Consider the following 14269-nt stretch of genomic DNA (forward strand, 5'->3'; position numbering starts at 1 on the left):
CCTATTATAGAGAAAAGAAAATGCTAATTGTATGTTTGATTCTGTGTGGTCGATAACCCAAGGAGATGTCAAGATCTCAGCGCCATTGGGCATGACATTGGCTGGCTCAATGCCTAGCTGGTGGACCATGATAACTTGCCTTTATGGGTTAACGTTTTCATTTCCTCCCCTAAATACCTACACGTTGAACGTTTGCTGCAGTCTCGAATCCATCGAACCGAAATGAGCTAAACTAGAGTTTGGAAAGTAATGTTCCCGCCCACACGCGTGCATCAGCCGCGAGAGTTCCCTCAATCGAGGTAACTTTGCATTTGCTATTTTTATTTCCTGTTGAGTATTGAACTTCCAATTGCACTCATCCAGGTATTGTCTTCGGCTAAAGGGTTGGCATGCTGGATATCTTTATTACTTTCATACTCTAAGGAACTGAACAACTGATTTGTCATAGCAGCACAAACGATCTAGCGTCATTTGGCTGTTTATGGTTAGTGGGTAAGTCGAGTTCTACATATCCACCATAGATTTGTATTAAACAGTCATGTTTATGTTAAATTGATATTAAAATGCTCAATAAAGTAGAAGTAATCGAAAGCACAATAACTTAGAACAGATAAATGCAAACTTCTGACAAGTAAACAGGTTACTACTACTTCCGAGTTTGTTTTTATGTAAACTTAGCAATAGCATGCTGCTATATACACACTTTGCGTTTTGCTGGTTTTGATCTAATACAAACAATAGGATTCTATTGCTTGTGTTTTTGTTTATAATAATTGGCAACGTTACATTTGAACTGTTCTTCTGGTGCACAGTATTTGTTGCTTGGTGGTTAGCAGTTTCCAGAGTTAAAGAAAGTGTGGGCAACATGGAATATTCATTGGAAGTTATCTTTGTTGGCGAGTATGATATGCTTTATTTACCAGGTGTTTACTATGGGATCCTGTGATATAAGTACACGTTTTTGAAGTCTTTTGCCACTCTGATTACTTTTGCAACACTGGATTTAAACGATTTCCAAAGAATGCTATGGTAACACATTTAGTTATAGCACTAAGTCCGAAAGTCGTAATATCACACAAGCTCCAAACAGTTTTAAAAGAAAATAACTTATGCATCTATATATATGTAACACATTTCTGCTTATTAGAGTTATTAAGAGACAGCTTTGTTTTTTGTTTCTGATTGAAGATGATGCGTGGTACAAACTGTGAAGAAAATAGATTTTTTTTTCTTTATTGAGCGGAGTTTGAATTCTAACAGTCAAATTATTCAGCAGATTGGTTGCCTCGAAACGACTGATACATGCAGACGCGGTTAATTACATTGCAACTGGAGAGAGGACAAAAGCCTCAACTGAGCACTTCAGAAAGAACAGCCTCCACACTTCTTGCAAACTACTGTGGTGGCTTGGAAATATTGTATTGTACACTTGATCAAATATACATTAAAAAGGTAAGTTGGGTTTTTTTTCAGGTTTTTTGATTTTATTCTACGCTTTATATAAACTAACATTTTAAGTGTTGCTACTTCACGTAAAAACATATTAATGCAATGACTTATGCAAGTGAGTCGTCAAAAGTGATTCCTGACTTGGCGATATACCATCCAATTATATTGATGGTAGACATACTGTGATGTACAAGAAAGTAAAAGTCCAGAAGAGATTCATCAACTAGCCAGTTTTAAATAATATTGGAAAGAAAATGTAAGATGGACTGTCTGAAATTTATTTAACATTTAATGAATAGACAGTGCATTATACTGTACATCAGTATTAGCATATCAGGATGAGCACTTAAAATGCCGGGACATAGGAAGCTGTGGGCGAAGTACAGGTAAATGGGATGAGTGTAGTTGTTTTTTGTTGGTCGGCATAGGCATGGTAGGTCGAAGTGTCTGTTTCTACGCTGTGTGAAGAAAGAAAGATCACAAACTTATGCTCAAAAAGACCATAATTGTTCGGCTTGGTGCAGAGTTCGCCGAGCCATATACCCATTCGTGGTTAATGGAGACGATTAAAAAGACCCAAAAGATTGGCGCTCAAATTGTATGTTACTTAGATCAGAAATCTGAGAAAAGTTTGCAGTCTATAATTAGAACCTGGAACATTATGGCACAACATATTGTTTAGACGCAACGCGATACTTTGTTTCCAAAACTGAAACCAGTAATACCCGACAGTCTCCTTTTGTCCACGAACCTGTAAAGTACGGTGCAACCATAATGGCCAGGTAAAAGTGAACTGAACAGCAGTAAAAGGAAGACAGCAATGAATTTGTACATATTAAGCGATATCATATTATCTGCTGCTCATTCCCTTCTCGTGTGAAAGAAGGTAATTAGCCCGTTATGGAAGACGCGGAAAGTGCAGTTGTTGGTACTTATTAAAAGCGACCATTTGGACAAGACCGTAGGCATCTTTGTCTCATGCACACGCACATTTGGACAATTAAATAAGCTGGATAGACCTCTTTTCAATGTCAAAATAAGCATCGCAATGCACAGCAATTCGCTTTATTTGCTTTTCATTTGCATTGTACAATTTTCAACATAATTAACTTTCATAATCGAAACGCCTATATATCACATATCATACAAGTGTGTTCTTACCGCGTCTAAATCAGAAAGGAGTGGAACACAGCTGTAATACTGCCAATGAATGACTTTCATTTTTGACTGTTGCATCCATTGCAATTTTTTTTAATTTTAAGGGTAAGAGTAACTCCATTATTTTGCGAAATGTGTAGCTATGATCAGTGTTCGAGAAAATATACTGACATCGCTGCTGCTCTGCTGGATATTCTTCCCACTGCCGAAAACATGGCATTTTTGTTTCACTTATGAAAGCACTTACAGGCTGTTAAAAACAGCGGGTGAAATAAAATGATTTGACTGTTAGTCAACTATTACAACTACTGCTATTGACAAAAACGATCGTCCGGTATTTTATGATGAGCAATTAGATAACACTTGACAATACTAATTACCTATTAAATTCCTCCACCCACTATTCAATAGTATTCCTCTTTCATTAGGCACATTTCTATGAGGTGACAGTAATTTCTTTAAAATAATAACTCTAAATTACAAAGCACTGAATTAATTTATCACCGCCAAGAAAAGTACATCTGATCTGAAGGAGTGCAATATGAAGTATGCCACTTTACCTATAGAACAATGTGCTTGCTTCATGCATGCAGGGATTGCTAGTGTGGAACATTGTAATTGATCCGATTAAAAGAGCACCATTCTAGTCGGTATTAATAATGGAGATTAAGCATCGGTCAGAGCTGCATATTGCACAGTAAAGCCTACGGAGATGGTGCAGAATTTAGAAGAATTAAAGTACCGAATTTTCTTTCGAGTTGTTTATACAGAGATGAGTAAACACAATTAGCGTAGAGTTTGACGTATCTTTTAAGATACTGCCCTCAATATGTGCGCTGTTTTGTCCACACGAAATTCTAGAATAAATTTATTGCCAGATTAAATGCATTTTTGTTAAAAACGTAGCCTTAAGTTATGTACATGGCTTACTGTGAAAATCCTGAAACAATCGCACTTCATTTTTCTATGACTGAGCATGTGGAAGCCACTGTGTGAAGGGAAAAGTTTTGTGCAATCAATCTTAGCCCGTTTTACTGTGAGCTGCACTGGAGCCCTCACAGCAGCTTGAACTGACACACTGCAGCTGCGGTCGCAAGATCACCATGGTGGTAAGATGCACAGGAACAAAACACGCTGAAACCAGTTGGGTACCTGCCGTGGAGTATTACTCCCGAGCTGAGTTAATCAATTTATCAATGTTGTCATTATATTACTTGTTAATTTATTATATGTTCCTTAGCATTAGGATTATTGGTCAAAACATCCAAGTCAGACTCTAACCTTTATCCACATTCTATAAAACGTTCACTTTCATTTGGATAGCGCGTCCCCAGTTGTTTTGTTTTTAAACAAATCTCATGACCACCGATCAAACCTAGTAACATTCCTGACTTCTCTCACAATTTGCTCTGATAACTAATTACGTGTTGGTAGTACAGGACTTCATTTGGAGGGCGTGGATCGCCGCGACGATAACGCTAAATCTCAATAAATAGGCAGGTACCATTCAAAACAGTTTTCAGCTGTTGCATTTAATCAACACATCTCGTCAAAGTGATGGGCCAGCATTTAGAGTATGTCTACATGAAAAAAATATATTTATAGTTCGTTTTATACGAGTCGGCCTTGCTTACGATAACGCTCATGGTCCATACAGTTGAAATTCTTTAACCGGGGACTGCGCTATTGGTTTGCAGCCAGCTTCGGTCCTGTCAACCTGTTTAGTGCACGGTTGTGACTCTGCACTAGCAGCCATCCTTCGTCACACACGTTGCTATTATAGTGGAGGCAGATGGCTACTGATTGGGCGAGCTTTGCGGTTTTAATACTGAATACTTTATGGAAAAGGGTTTCAGCATGCATCGTTGGTCAGAGGCACAATATGGGTTGGGGAGGAGGGAGGAAGAGTGGAGAAGGGAGATTTATGATAATAGTCTTTGAAACGTTTTGTTTGTTTTCTCCCAGTCATATTGCAAAAGAAGAAAAAAAAGCACCGCCTTTTCTATATTATTGTCTATTTTATGTTGTTTTTATTTCTCTCGAATTATTTAATCGAAAGGCTTTAAGGTTTTTGTGTTTATACTTGAGTGTCGCAATTCGAAGCTGATCAAAGTAATTATGCTTGCCAAAGCAGCTATCGGCTGTTTACCTTTGCTAATTTTAAGTTTTTATAGCAAAACACACTCTTTGATCATAACAAAATTAATACCAGAGATAGACATGAATTGCAAACAGCCTACCGCTGCTGCTAGTATGTGTGCCTGTGCGTTTTTCATTGGGCACTGCAGGGTGAGTTTATTTATTGCTTCTGCAACCCATAATCATAAACACAATAAATTAAAATCAATATTTTCATATTTTTATCCCTACGTGATGTCGATGGTTTGGCATACAAGCCACTATTAGTTACAGTTTGATGCCCCACTTGAAGCCGCATATTATTCATTATGCTCTAATTCAGCGTAGAGTTTTGGTAATTCTGAAAATACAGCAGCGACAAAATAATACTTTGAGTGACAGCTTCCAGATTTCACACTTGATTCAGAAAATGCATCATTGAAGAGATAATGTAGCCACTGAATTGTTTATATAGCAACATCCCAAGCGTAATACTGCTGGTGTTCATTATAGTGAATTCATGTAGTTCGTGTTATACAATAAACTACAATAGTGAATAGTGTATAAACCACAGGCTTGCAGAAAATGTGTGTTGTTTTCTGAGTGGAAATCTACATGAAGATGTAAAACATAGTATAATTACAGTTGTTCTGATTAAATATTCATGAAAGGAGTGTGCATATGTGTGTAGATATGTAGTAATGAGGAATATTTAGATGTGTTCACGGGTATTATGCAACTTCTGCATGTGTAGATGCATATACAAGTATTTATATACCTCCATATGTGCATGAATTTTTTTTATTAGTGCTACACATGGGGACGTCTGCGCATTCAGTTGAGGCATTCAAGAAGGTATTGGATAACTATTTGAATAGAAATAATGTGCAGGGACATGGAGAAACGTAGGAAATTGGTACCAGCTAATGATGCACGTTTGAATGTACGATGGGCCGAATGGAGTACTGCGCTGTGTATCTGTATATACCTAATATGTACAAAGCGGTCCATCATTCTATAAGGTGGCGTACGTTCAAATTTTTATTTCATATGTTCAAACAGCTGACATCCAGGTTATTGAGTAATCGGAATAGATTGAGATCGTAAAATCTGAGTTCCATTTTTTTGCCAGTAAGTAGGTCGTTGGTGCATATCCTGCCAGTGTTTGGTCCCGAGTCAAATTTATTAGCAGTTGCTGTTACCGAGTATTTGCAATTGCCTTCCATTCTCAGCGAAGGCAAAGCAGCAGGTCCGAAATTCACCTCAGCCAGAGCGGGAAGCGAACTCGTGGAAAACCACACGCGAGCCATCTCACCAACTGAGAGAATCAGCCTCCCAACATTCAAATTAGATGGAAGAATTTAAAGCTCAATGGTTCTCTTGGTACTTCCAATAATGCAAGCCCTCTTAGCATCTGATGCAGTAATGACTTTTTAACTTCTGTTATGGAGCGTCTGATCATCCTGAGCTGCCAAGATAAAAGTTTGGTTATTCGCGATATTTGCAACCTTAGCCCGCGGACCAGTGTGAAATATTCAGTAGAAGTCGATAATCAAGAAAGGCGACAACTCTGCCAAAATCACCAATCCCGAATCTCTTTCTGCCTATTGGCATTGGCGCTTTTACAATACGTGTAATTACAGATTACGTCCGACTGATAGAAAATTAATTTTATTAATTACCATATTATTCTGCAGTTAATTAGAAGATCTGGCAGCCATTAGAAATGGCAGAAACAGTGCATTGGGAACTGCGTTTTCTAAAATCTTACGATATTAGTTTCGATTATTTACTGTATGGATCTCCATTATTCTAATGACGTTTTTAAAAACAAGTAATTTATGTAGAACCCATTAATGCAAGTTACCTTATCATACAGGGAGGGCTAGCATTGTATACTTGGGCAGCACAGTGGCTCAGTGGGTAGTACTGCTGCCTCATTGCGCCAGGGTTCGGTTGTGTGGAGGTTGTACACTCTCCCCGCGAAACCAGGTGCTCTGGTTTCCTCCCACGGTCCAAAGATGTGCAAGTTAAGTGAATTGGTCATGCTAAATTGCCCATGGTGTTCAGGGATGTGTAGGTTAGATGCATTAGTCAGGTGTAAAAATGTACATCAACAGGGTAGGGGAATGGGTCTGGGTGGGTTACTCTTTGGAGGGTCAGTGTGGACTTGTTGGGCCGAAGGGCCTGTAGGGATACACGTGAGTTGCACATGTATCACTCACATTTTCCAAAGAGGTTCTGATTCCAACCGGAAGGAAATTCACTTTGCTGTTTCGCAAATGACAAAGTTAGGCAGTACCTGACTTGAAATGAAAAGTTATTCCCGAGTTCTTTATTTTCTACAACACAAGTTTTGCGGCAACGGTCAGGATCAGTCCTCCCGAGTCACTTTTGAAGTAAATGTTTCAGACAAAACAAAAACAATTGTGCCCAATGAGAGTTGATGGTCCATTAATATTATCTGCCATCTGTGTTAAATAAGAAATGGTAGCACCCTTCCCCCCCCCCCCCAACAACCTCCGCCCCAAAACTCTGTGTGTGTGTGTGTGGCTGTTGTCGCCTCTCTTTTGGATGATGCATATTTTATGCCCTCAAATGGTCAAATTATGCTCATTATTGGTATAATAATGGGTGCGGGAGGGTGGTGGGGGTGGAGTGACGGCCAAGACCTCCCACTCTTTACTCAGCTTCCTCTCAGCGTCAGGACCCAGGGAAGGGGTGGACAGGGGGTGTATTAGGCAGAGGCACCCTCCTGCAGCCCGTCACCCTCCCGCCCATCCCGCGCGCTGCCCCAGTTTGCGCGCCGGCAGTGACGGGGCGAGCACCCAATCGGACCCGGAGCCTGCACGGCGAGCGAGCTTCCGCCGTGTGTGTGTGTGTCTAGATGCGCGCGTGCGCCGTGCGCGGACGCGCGGCAGGTGCGGAGGGGCACGAGCCGCCACCAAGAAGCCGAGCGGGTGCCCGCTGGCCAATGGGGAGCAGCAGGAGCGGGTGGTTGGCTCGTGGGGGGAGTGGGGTGGGGGGGGGGTGGGGAATGCTGGAGTGTCACGCGCCATTGGACAGATGATCTCCACCAAAGTGTCTGCCACTTACGCTCGGGCCCATATGTAACTCTGCACAGCTCCCTCTCTCTCTCTCTCTCTGTTTGCAGCCGAACCGCAACGTCCCTGTCACTTTCACCGACGATGCCACAGCACTGACAGCACAGAGAGAGCGAGACGGCGCTGCATCTTCCAGCTGCTGCTCCTGCCTCCTCCTGTACACATCCCTTCCCAAATAAAGAGCACAGAAAGAGATCTTTTAAACAAAACACGTCGTTCTTGTTTTCTGTCTCTCTCTGGTGAGTCTCTACTTTTTTTGTGTGTTGTTGTTGTTGCTGCTGTTCTTCGCCCTAAACGCTGATTTGCTCTGCTGAGGATTGAAAGCAATGCATATTCATTAAGGCGTTTATATTTATTTATTTTCGGGACCCCCGCCCCTCAAGCGACGCGCAACCTCATTCACAATAAAACATTGGTGAAATGAGTTTGCATTTTTATTCTCTCGCAAACAAAGGTATATGGGGAGGCCGAGAGCAACGCGGAGGAGAGTTTTTTCTTTCATCAGGTAAGGAATATACTGTACAGTATCACTTTCTGAGAAGTATCGCGGCAGGTTTTGGTAAGAAGGTTCGATGCGGCGCTCAAACGTTGTTCGTGGACTCTTCAAGTTCGGCAAAAGACCATTTGTCCTTTTGGCTCGGTTCATATCGTGTTAATGATTTCAGTGTACATGTAGAGTGAAAGGCTGCACTGGGTGAATGCTAATTGATTGGAATCGTTGGTTACTCATTCACTAGCAATATTTTGGAAGTAAAAAGGACCGTATTTATATTTGAGGCGGAGAGTGTGGGTTATAAGTGGACTGTCTTTGTCTTCAACTTTTTAAAAAAAATTCAGATGTAAACGCATAAACTGCTGATTAGTCGGACTACGGCCAAAGCATATGTTACATGTTCACCGTCGACATTTTGCCTATTTTTAATTTTTTTAAAACCCCCAGACTGAGGGCTATATCTAAATGGTCAGAGTAGAATCTTGGATTGACGAGGACATTGTACAATGCCATCGAATTCTACTTGATCCAATGGTCGAGGTTTCGGGCTTTGACAGAAGCCCTGACTCTGGAATGAGTCCGGCGATTGGTGCTGAGCTCATTCAAACCTTGTGCTGAATAGCAGCGATGCAAAATTCCCTCTGTTTCCCACCCCGTCCAATTTAGATTTCACAAGCCACATTTGACCGAATCTCTCCCTGTGTAGAACAAGGTAACTGGGATTCATTCTCATCATAAGTAACCGTGTCGAGGTAAAATAATTAACTCTGCTTGCTGCTTTTAATTAAAGTCTCAGAGGGAAAGGGTTGTATTATGGTAATGAGATGCGCGGACGAAGAAGACATACGTTCTTTCTTGTAGAAAAGATCTAAACGTTATCCGGCATCAAATCACTGAAAATGACTGGACCCTCTCAGTCCATTTCACTTGTGCCTCCAAACATGAGAGTAGTGTCATTTGGTGCTTGTTGAGGAATGGTTTCCTCTGCGTTCAACCAAAATAATAGATCGAACTGGGAAACAAGGCAGGTACCGCTGGCACTTTGGCAATGTTGTCTTCGGCATTTATCGAAACGCAACCAGTTATTACACAACCTGCGCGAACACTAGTGAACATAGGTGACAGAAACAAACAAGTCTTACTGGGCTCTCAATTTTCGCAGTTAAACTTTAGATTTGAGAACAGTTCTGCGTGTTGTTCACTCTCCCGACGATGCTGAGCAGACACATCTCCGCTTGTACTGATTTCATGAGACTCAGATTTGATCCCGGAGTCTCGCGATTAAGATCTGAATTTATAATTAGACCGGCCGCTATTGTCGATGTCTTTTCTTCAAGCTGAAGCGTTTTGACTCTTTTCGTGTCTTTCAGCACTGAGATGACCTTTTTATATCCTTTCCTCCCAGAACAAGCCTTAATGATGGAAGATCCAAGTGCTCACAAGGGCTTTTGGGAGAGTGATGCCAGCAGAGCTGTCCAGCAATGTCTGACCAACATTTTCACCAGCGTGTATACAACCTGTGACATTCCAGAAAATGCCATCTTTGGACCGTGCGTGCTCAGCCACACATCCCTCTACGACAGCATCGCTTTCATTGCTCTGAAATCAGCCGACAAAAGAACCGTGCCCTATATTTTTCGGGTAGGCTCAGTTTCAATTCTCTCCTTTACTCCCTCCTTTGGACAATGTTTGATTTCCTCTTTTACAAATATTGCTACTTTTTTTTTCTCGGCTACTGACCTCGCGTTGCATTTTCTCTCCTTTTTTTTCATCTAAGCTTTTCTTTTCCCCTCTTTGGTTTACTTCCGTAGTTCCTTTCCATCACGTTCCCTTCCCCTAGTTCTCTGGCATCTCGCTGAGTCCTTCCTTTACTCTCTCAACCATGAGCATAGAAACGGCGCTAAACACACACACTTAGCCAAAGCCAGGCAGCAGAGGGTCATGGCTAGTGCGGTAGTGCCTGTCAACAGAAAGAGGAAATCACACTGAAGGCCTGCCTGTTAATTTTGGGTACTAAACCTTCCGTCCTGTGATCGATTGATTGAGAGTTATAAATCCCTGGGATGTGTCAATCTAGCTGTTTCCTTCACATTGTGCTCTCCACCCCCACAACATTTTGAATAATGTTTTCCCGGAGATATTTACCATACAAAATCATTTCGTAGTTTAACGACATATGTAAGAAATACAAAAGAGTAAGCACGGTGCACTCGTAAAGTTTATGGATCTTGAAATCTGACCGCGATTTATTGCAGAATGCTTACGAGTAACTGGCTCAAACGTTAAGTAGAGGCAGTATCAAGTAAATCATCACCTCATTTACTTTCATGATATTCAGCAAAAGCGCACATTATCCTGCTAAACAGGACGGCAGACCTTGAGGTTCCTTATTGTTAAATGATTCTGCATAATGCCTGGGAATCTGCAGTGAGACCCCAAGTTAATTTATGTGATGCGAGAGGCCGTCTGCAGCGAGAGACAGCACACATCGGATCATTGGTAATTGGCCTATATCCATCATGCATGTGGCTCATAGTCTGCTTTTGCACTTCACTGTAGGTGGATACTTCAGCAGCGAACAGCTCCTCCGAAGGCTTAATGTGGCTCAGGCTGGTCCAGTCGGCCAGGGATAAAGAAGAACAAAATCTGGAGGCGTATGTGAAAAACGGCCAGTTGTTTTATCGATCTCTGAGGCGGATTGACAAAGATGAAGAATTACTTGTGTGGTATGGGAAAGAACTGTTGGAGCTGCTGCTTCTCAGCAACGTCCGGGCACAGGCCAAAATAAACGGTGAGCTGCGATTTATAATGTCTCAGAATGCAGCTGAAATGTACCCTTCTCCTTCCAAAGGTACACTCGCATTGAGGTAGACAACACAACCTAGCCATATCAGCGAGATAAGTGCACTACCCTGTAGTCAGTTTGTACTTTTGAGTTAATTATGTACAGATTATGTAGTATTGTACAGATTTATCACAAGATTACTTATGCAATAAATAGTTGGATAAATACATTAGTTTCAATTGTTTAAATTAATGAAACAATTTAGTAAAAGGGGCGGTGTGAGGATAGATGGAGATAGATGGATAGATAGAAAGATAGATAGATAGATAGATAGATAAGGTGTGTAGATGTGTTGGAGCTGTCGACAGGTTAAAATACGGACAGTTAGACGGGAGAATGAATGACCTATTTCATGTGGTTAAATATATAGACAAGCATAACAGAGAATAAAGAGTTACAAAAGGAGAATTAAAGTGGCATGAAAGCAAAATGTTGAGGGCACTGGAAATCTGAATGAAAGCACGAAATGCTGCCAAAACCCAGCTGGTCTGGCAGCATCTGTGGAGAGGGAAAGGTCAGGTGACCTTTCACCGGGAATAAAATCATCCGGTTGGTACCAGTGAATTATTGAAGAAGAAAGAAAAGGTCAATGCAATTATAATAATGACCATGAATTATTTATCCCGTAAATGAAATATTTTCAACATTTAGTACGTGTGCCTTTAACCTTATGATTTATAGCCGGCTGTTAAATTATTGAACGCTGGAAGACAGTTGACTTGCAGGAGTGTGCAATCTCATTTTAATGTACTTCATTTTACGCAGGATCCGCGCCATACACATGCCTGGAGTGTAGCCAGCGATTTCAGTGTGAATACCCCTTCCTTGCACATTTGCGATTCCGCTGTCAGAAAAGGCTGGGCTGCATTGCCACGGACGAGAACACCAAGAACAGCGGAGACCGTGAGCACCAAACTGTTGTCGGCTCCAGCGTTAAATTCAGCCGATCCGAGCGACTATCTGCCTTTGCCAATGTCGAAAATACCAAAACCATCACCGATTTTCACAATCTCGCCAGAGATATGGAAAATTCAAGAGAGAATGCGAGGAACCGTCGAGAAACGGAAAGCATAAATGAAAATAAGAGAAAGTACGATGAGGCGGAAGAAAAGAGTGACAATATACTGCACGCTGCAAAACTGTCCGAGAGAACACTGACTATCCCAAGAGAAAATCTTCTCTGTCCTTCCCAGCAGCTCAGAGGAGGTTACTTCAACCTGAGGGAAAATGGAAGGTTAATGGGACCATCCAGCCCGGACGCTGCAGACACCAAGCGAAGCGCCTTCTTTGAGGTGAAACGAACTTCCCTGAACCTTAAACAGATCCCGAAAGATAGTGTCGCCGACATAGACGGTAAGAGTGGTGCAGCGCCCATCAGCAGCTCTCCCGAGAAGCCGCTGGACGTCAAGTCTGTCCTGACTGAAACACAAGTCCCTTCCTGCCTGGACAACATTGCCATGGGCAGTGCGTTTCGAAGCGTCTCCCAGCTGTGTGGCGGCGAGGAAAGGAAGAGTGCATTCTCGCAGCCAGCCAGGTCCTTTACCCAGCTCTCTCCACTCTTGGTGTCCCAGAAAGTGATTCCTGGCTTGGAATGTCACCCTGCCGTCGGTGACTCTGCGAGGCTTTATCCAGCCAATGCTTTAACTGCAAAGCTCCAGAGCGCGGAGGTGAACGGCAATTGTACCATGCAAGGGGGCCTAGCTAAACAAAGCCCTTTCGTCTATGCCACCGCCTTCTGGCCAAAGGCGTCAGGGCCCATTCAGCTGCAAGTCCCATCCGCACTGACCCTCCTTCCTCCTTCATTCACATCCTTTTGTTTACCCGCGCAGAACTGGTGTGCCAAATGCAACGCTTCTTTTAGAATGACATCTGATTTGGTGTACCACATGAGATCGCACCACAAAAAGGAGTACGCCATGGAACCGCTGGTGAAAAGGCGAAGGGAGGAGAAGCTTAAATGTCCTATTTGCAATGAATCCTTTAGGGAACGTCACCACCTCTCCCGGCACATGACCTCTCATAACTGAACTGCAAGTGTATGGCAGCTTATCATGTCAACTCGAGGCAACTCAAGAACAAACGAAGGGAAGAGGAGATTGTGATGCACACATTATCACTTTACATTGAACATTTTGTACTTCCCACAAAACAAAATATACAAATGCGTTTTGTCATAACTTTATTTCCATTTAAATGCGTTTCGCGCTTATGAAAGTTTGGCAGAGCAATATATGATATTATCATATTTAAGGACAGAATTTTATTTTGGATATAAGAAAAGTGAGAGAATGGATTTCAGTTTATTGACCTCATTGATACATTCCAATGGCATTAAGATAATGAAGGCTGTACAAGCGGGAACTGCCAGGGCGGAAGGCTGGAAAAGTGCATGTCAGAATGGTAGATACCAACACCAAATACAGGCGGGAAAGTACCGAATCTACATTTTTTCTTTTGTAAATATTTTCGTTTTAAAGATCAAATGTACTATTTTGTGCCAGTGATAAGAAGTCTCAGCAGTTATTGTGTTTCTCACTCTTGGCGAAATTTACGAATCTTGATAGTTTATCTGGTCATTTTGGCTGGCTTCAACAATAAATAGCTTTATTTTTACTTGATCAAATGTATCCGTGTATGTAATTATTTAAATTAGTCGCTAAATCATTTTTACTGAAGAAATCGCCATAATTTTCTGAAAATGAATAAAAATGCAATGGGTTCGCTGAGTGGCTCTTGCAGAAAGTTGGCGCAGGTAAAACTGGGCCTCCCCTGGTGTGACCATTTCAGGATGCCATGATTCCAACTATCTCGTAAAGTTTCTGCTTGCGGGATCACTAAGATTTGAAAATTCAAGTCGCGCTGTGGCACTGTCCAGTGTAAACTCTTGAAATGCATTAGCTTCACCTCGGGAATTCGAATAAGGTCCCATGTGGTAAGTACTATCTGTAGGGCAGCTACTTAATATTGTTTCAAATTGAGCATTCAAGCAACTTCACAGCTGGAAGATGAACAGTTGTTTAAAGATCCCCTTCTCTTAATCGAGCTCGTTTTAGGTATAACCAAGGATTAACATTCAGTGATAAATATTAGAGGTCGCGAAGA

General features: G+C 41.8%; 1 protein-coding gene across 8 annotated transcripts; it reads left to right on the forward strand.

Annotated features, from left to right (window-relative positions):
• Window positions 1-224: 224 nt before the first annotated feature.
• Window positions 225-13595, forward strand: prdm8b (PR domain containing 8b). 8 transcript variants are annotated; one of them, XM_072592916.1, is made up of 6 exons: window positions 225-299; window positions 1277-1452; window positions 7880-8334; window positions 9728-9963; window positions 10882-11113; window positions 11933-13595. In XM_072592916.1, exons 3-6 carry the CDS (start codon window positions 8250-8252, stop codon window positions 13192-13194), a joined length of 1815 nt encoding a protein of 604 aa, XP_072449017.1. In that variant the 5' UTR covers window positions 225-299; window positions 1277-1452; window positions 7880-8249; the 3' UTR covers window positions 13195-13595. The 8 variants fall into 8 exon arrangements, with proteins under 8 accessions (XP_072449017.1, XP_072448989.1, XP_072448916.1 ...); XM_072592888.1 differs by lacking the exon at window positions 225-299 and adding an exon at window positions 333-492 and having other exon boundaries at window positions 1274-1452; XM_072592815.1 differs by lacking the exon at window positions 225-299 and adding an exon at window positions 333-492.
• Window positions 13596-14269: the final 674 nt, after the last annotated feature.

The sequence above is a fragment of the Chiloscyllium punctatum genome, chromosome 1, assembly GCF_047496795.1.
Source record: "Chiloscyllium punctatum isolate Juve2018m chromosome 1, sChiPun1.3, whole genome shotgun sequence".
In the NCBI taxonomy this organism is placed as follows: domain Eukaryota; kingdom Metazoa; phylum Chordata; class Chondrichthyes; order Orectolobiformes; family Hemiscylliidae; genus Chiloscyllium; species Chiloscyllium punctatum.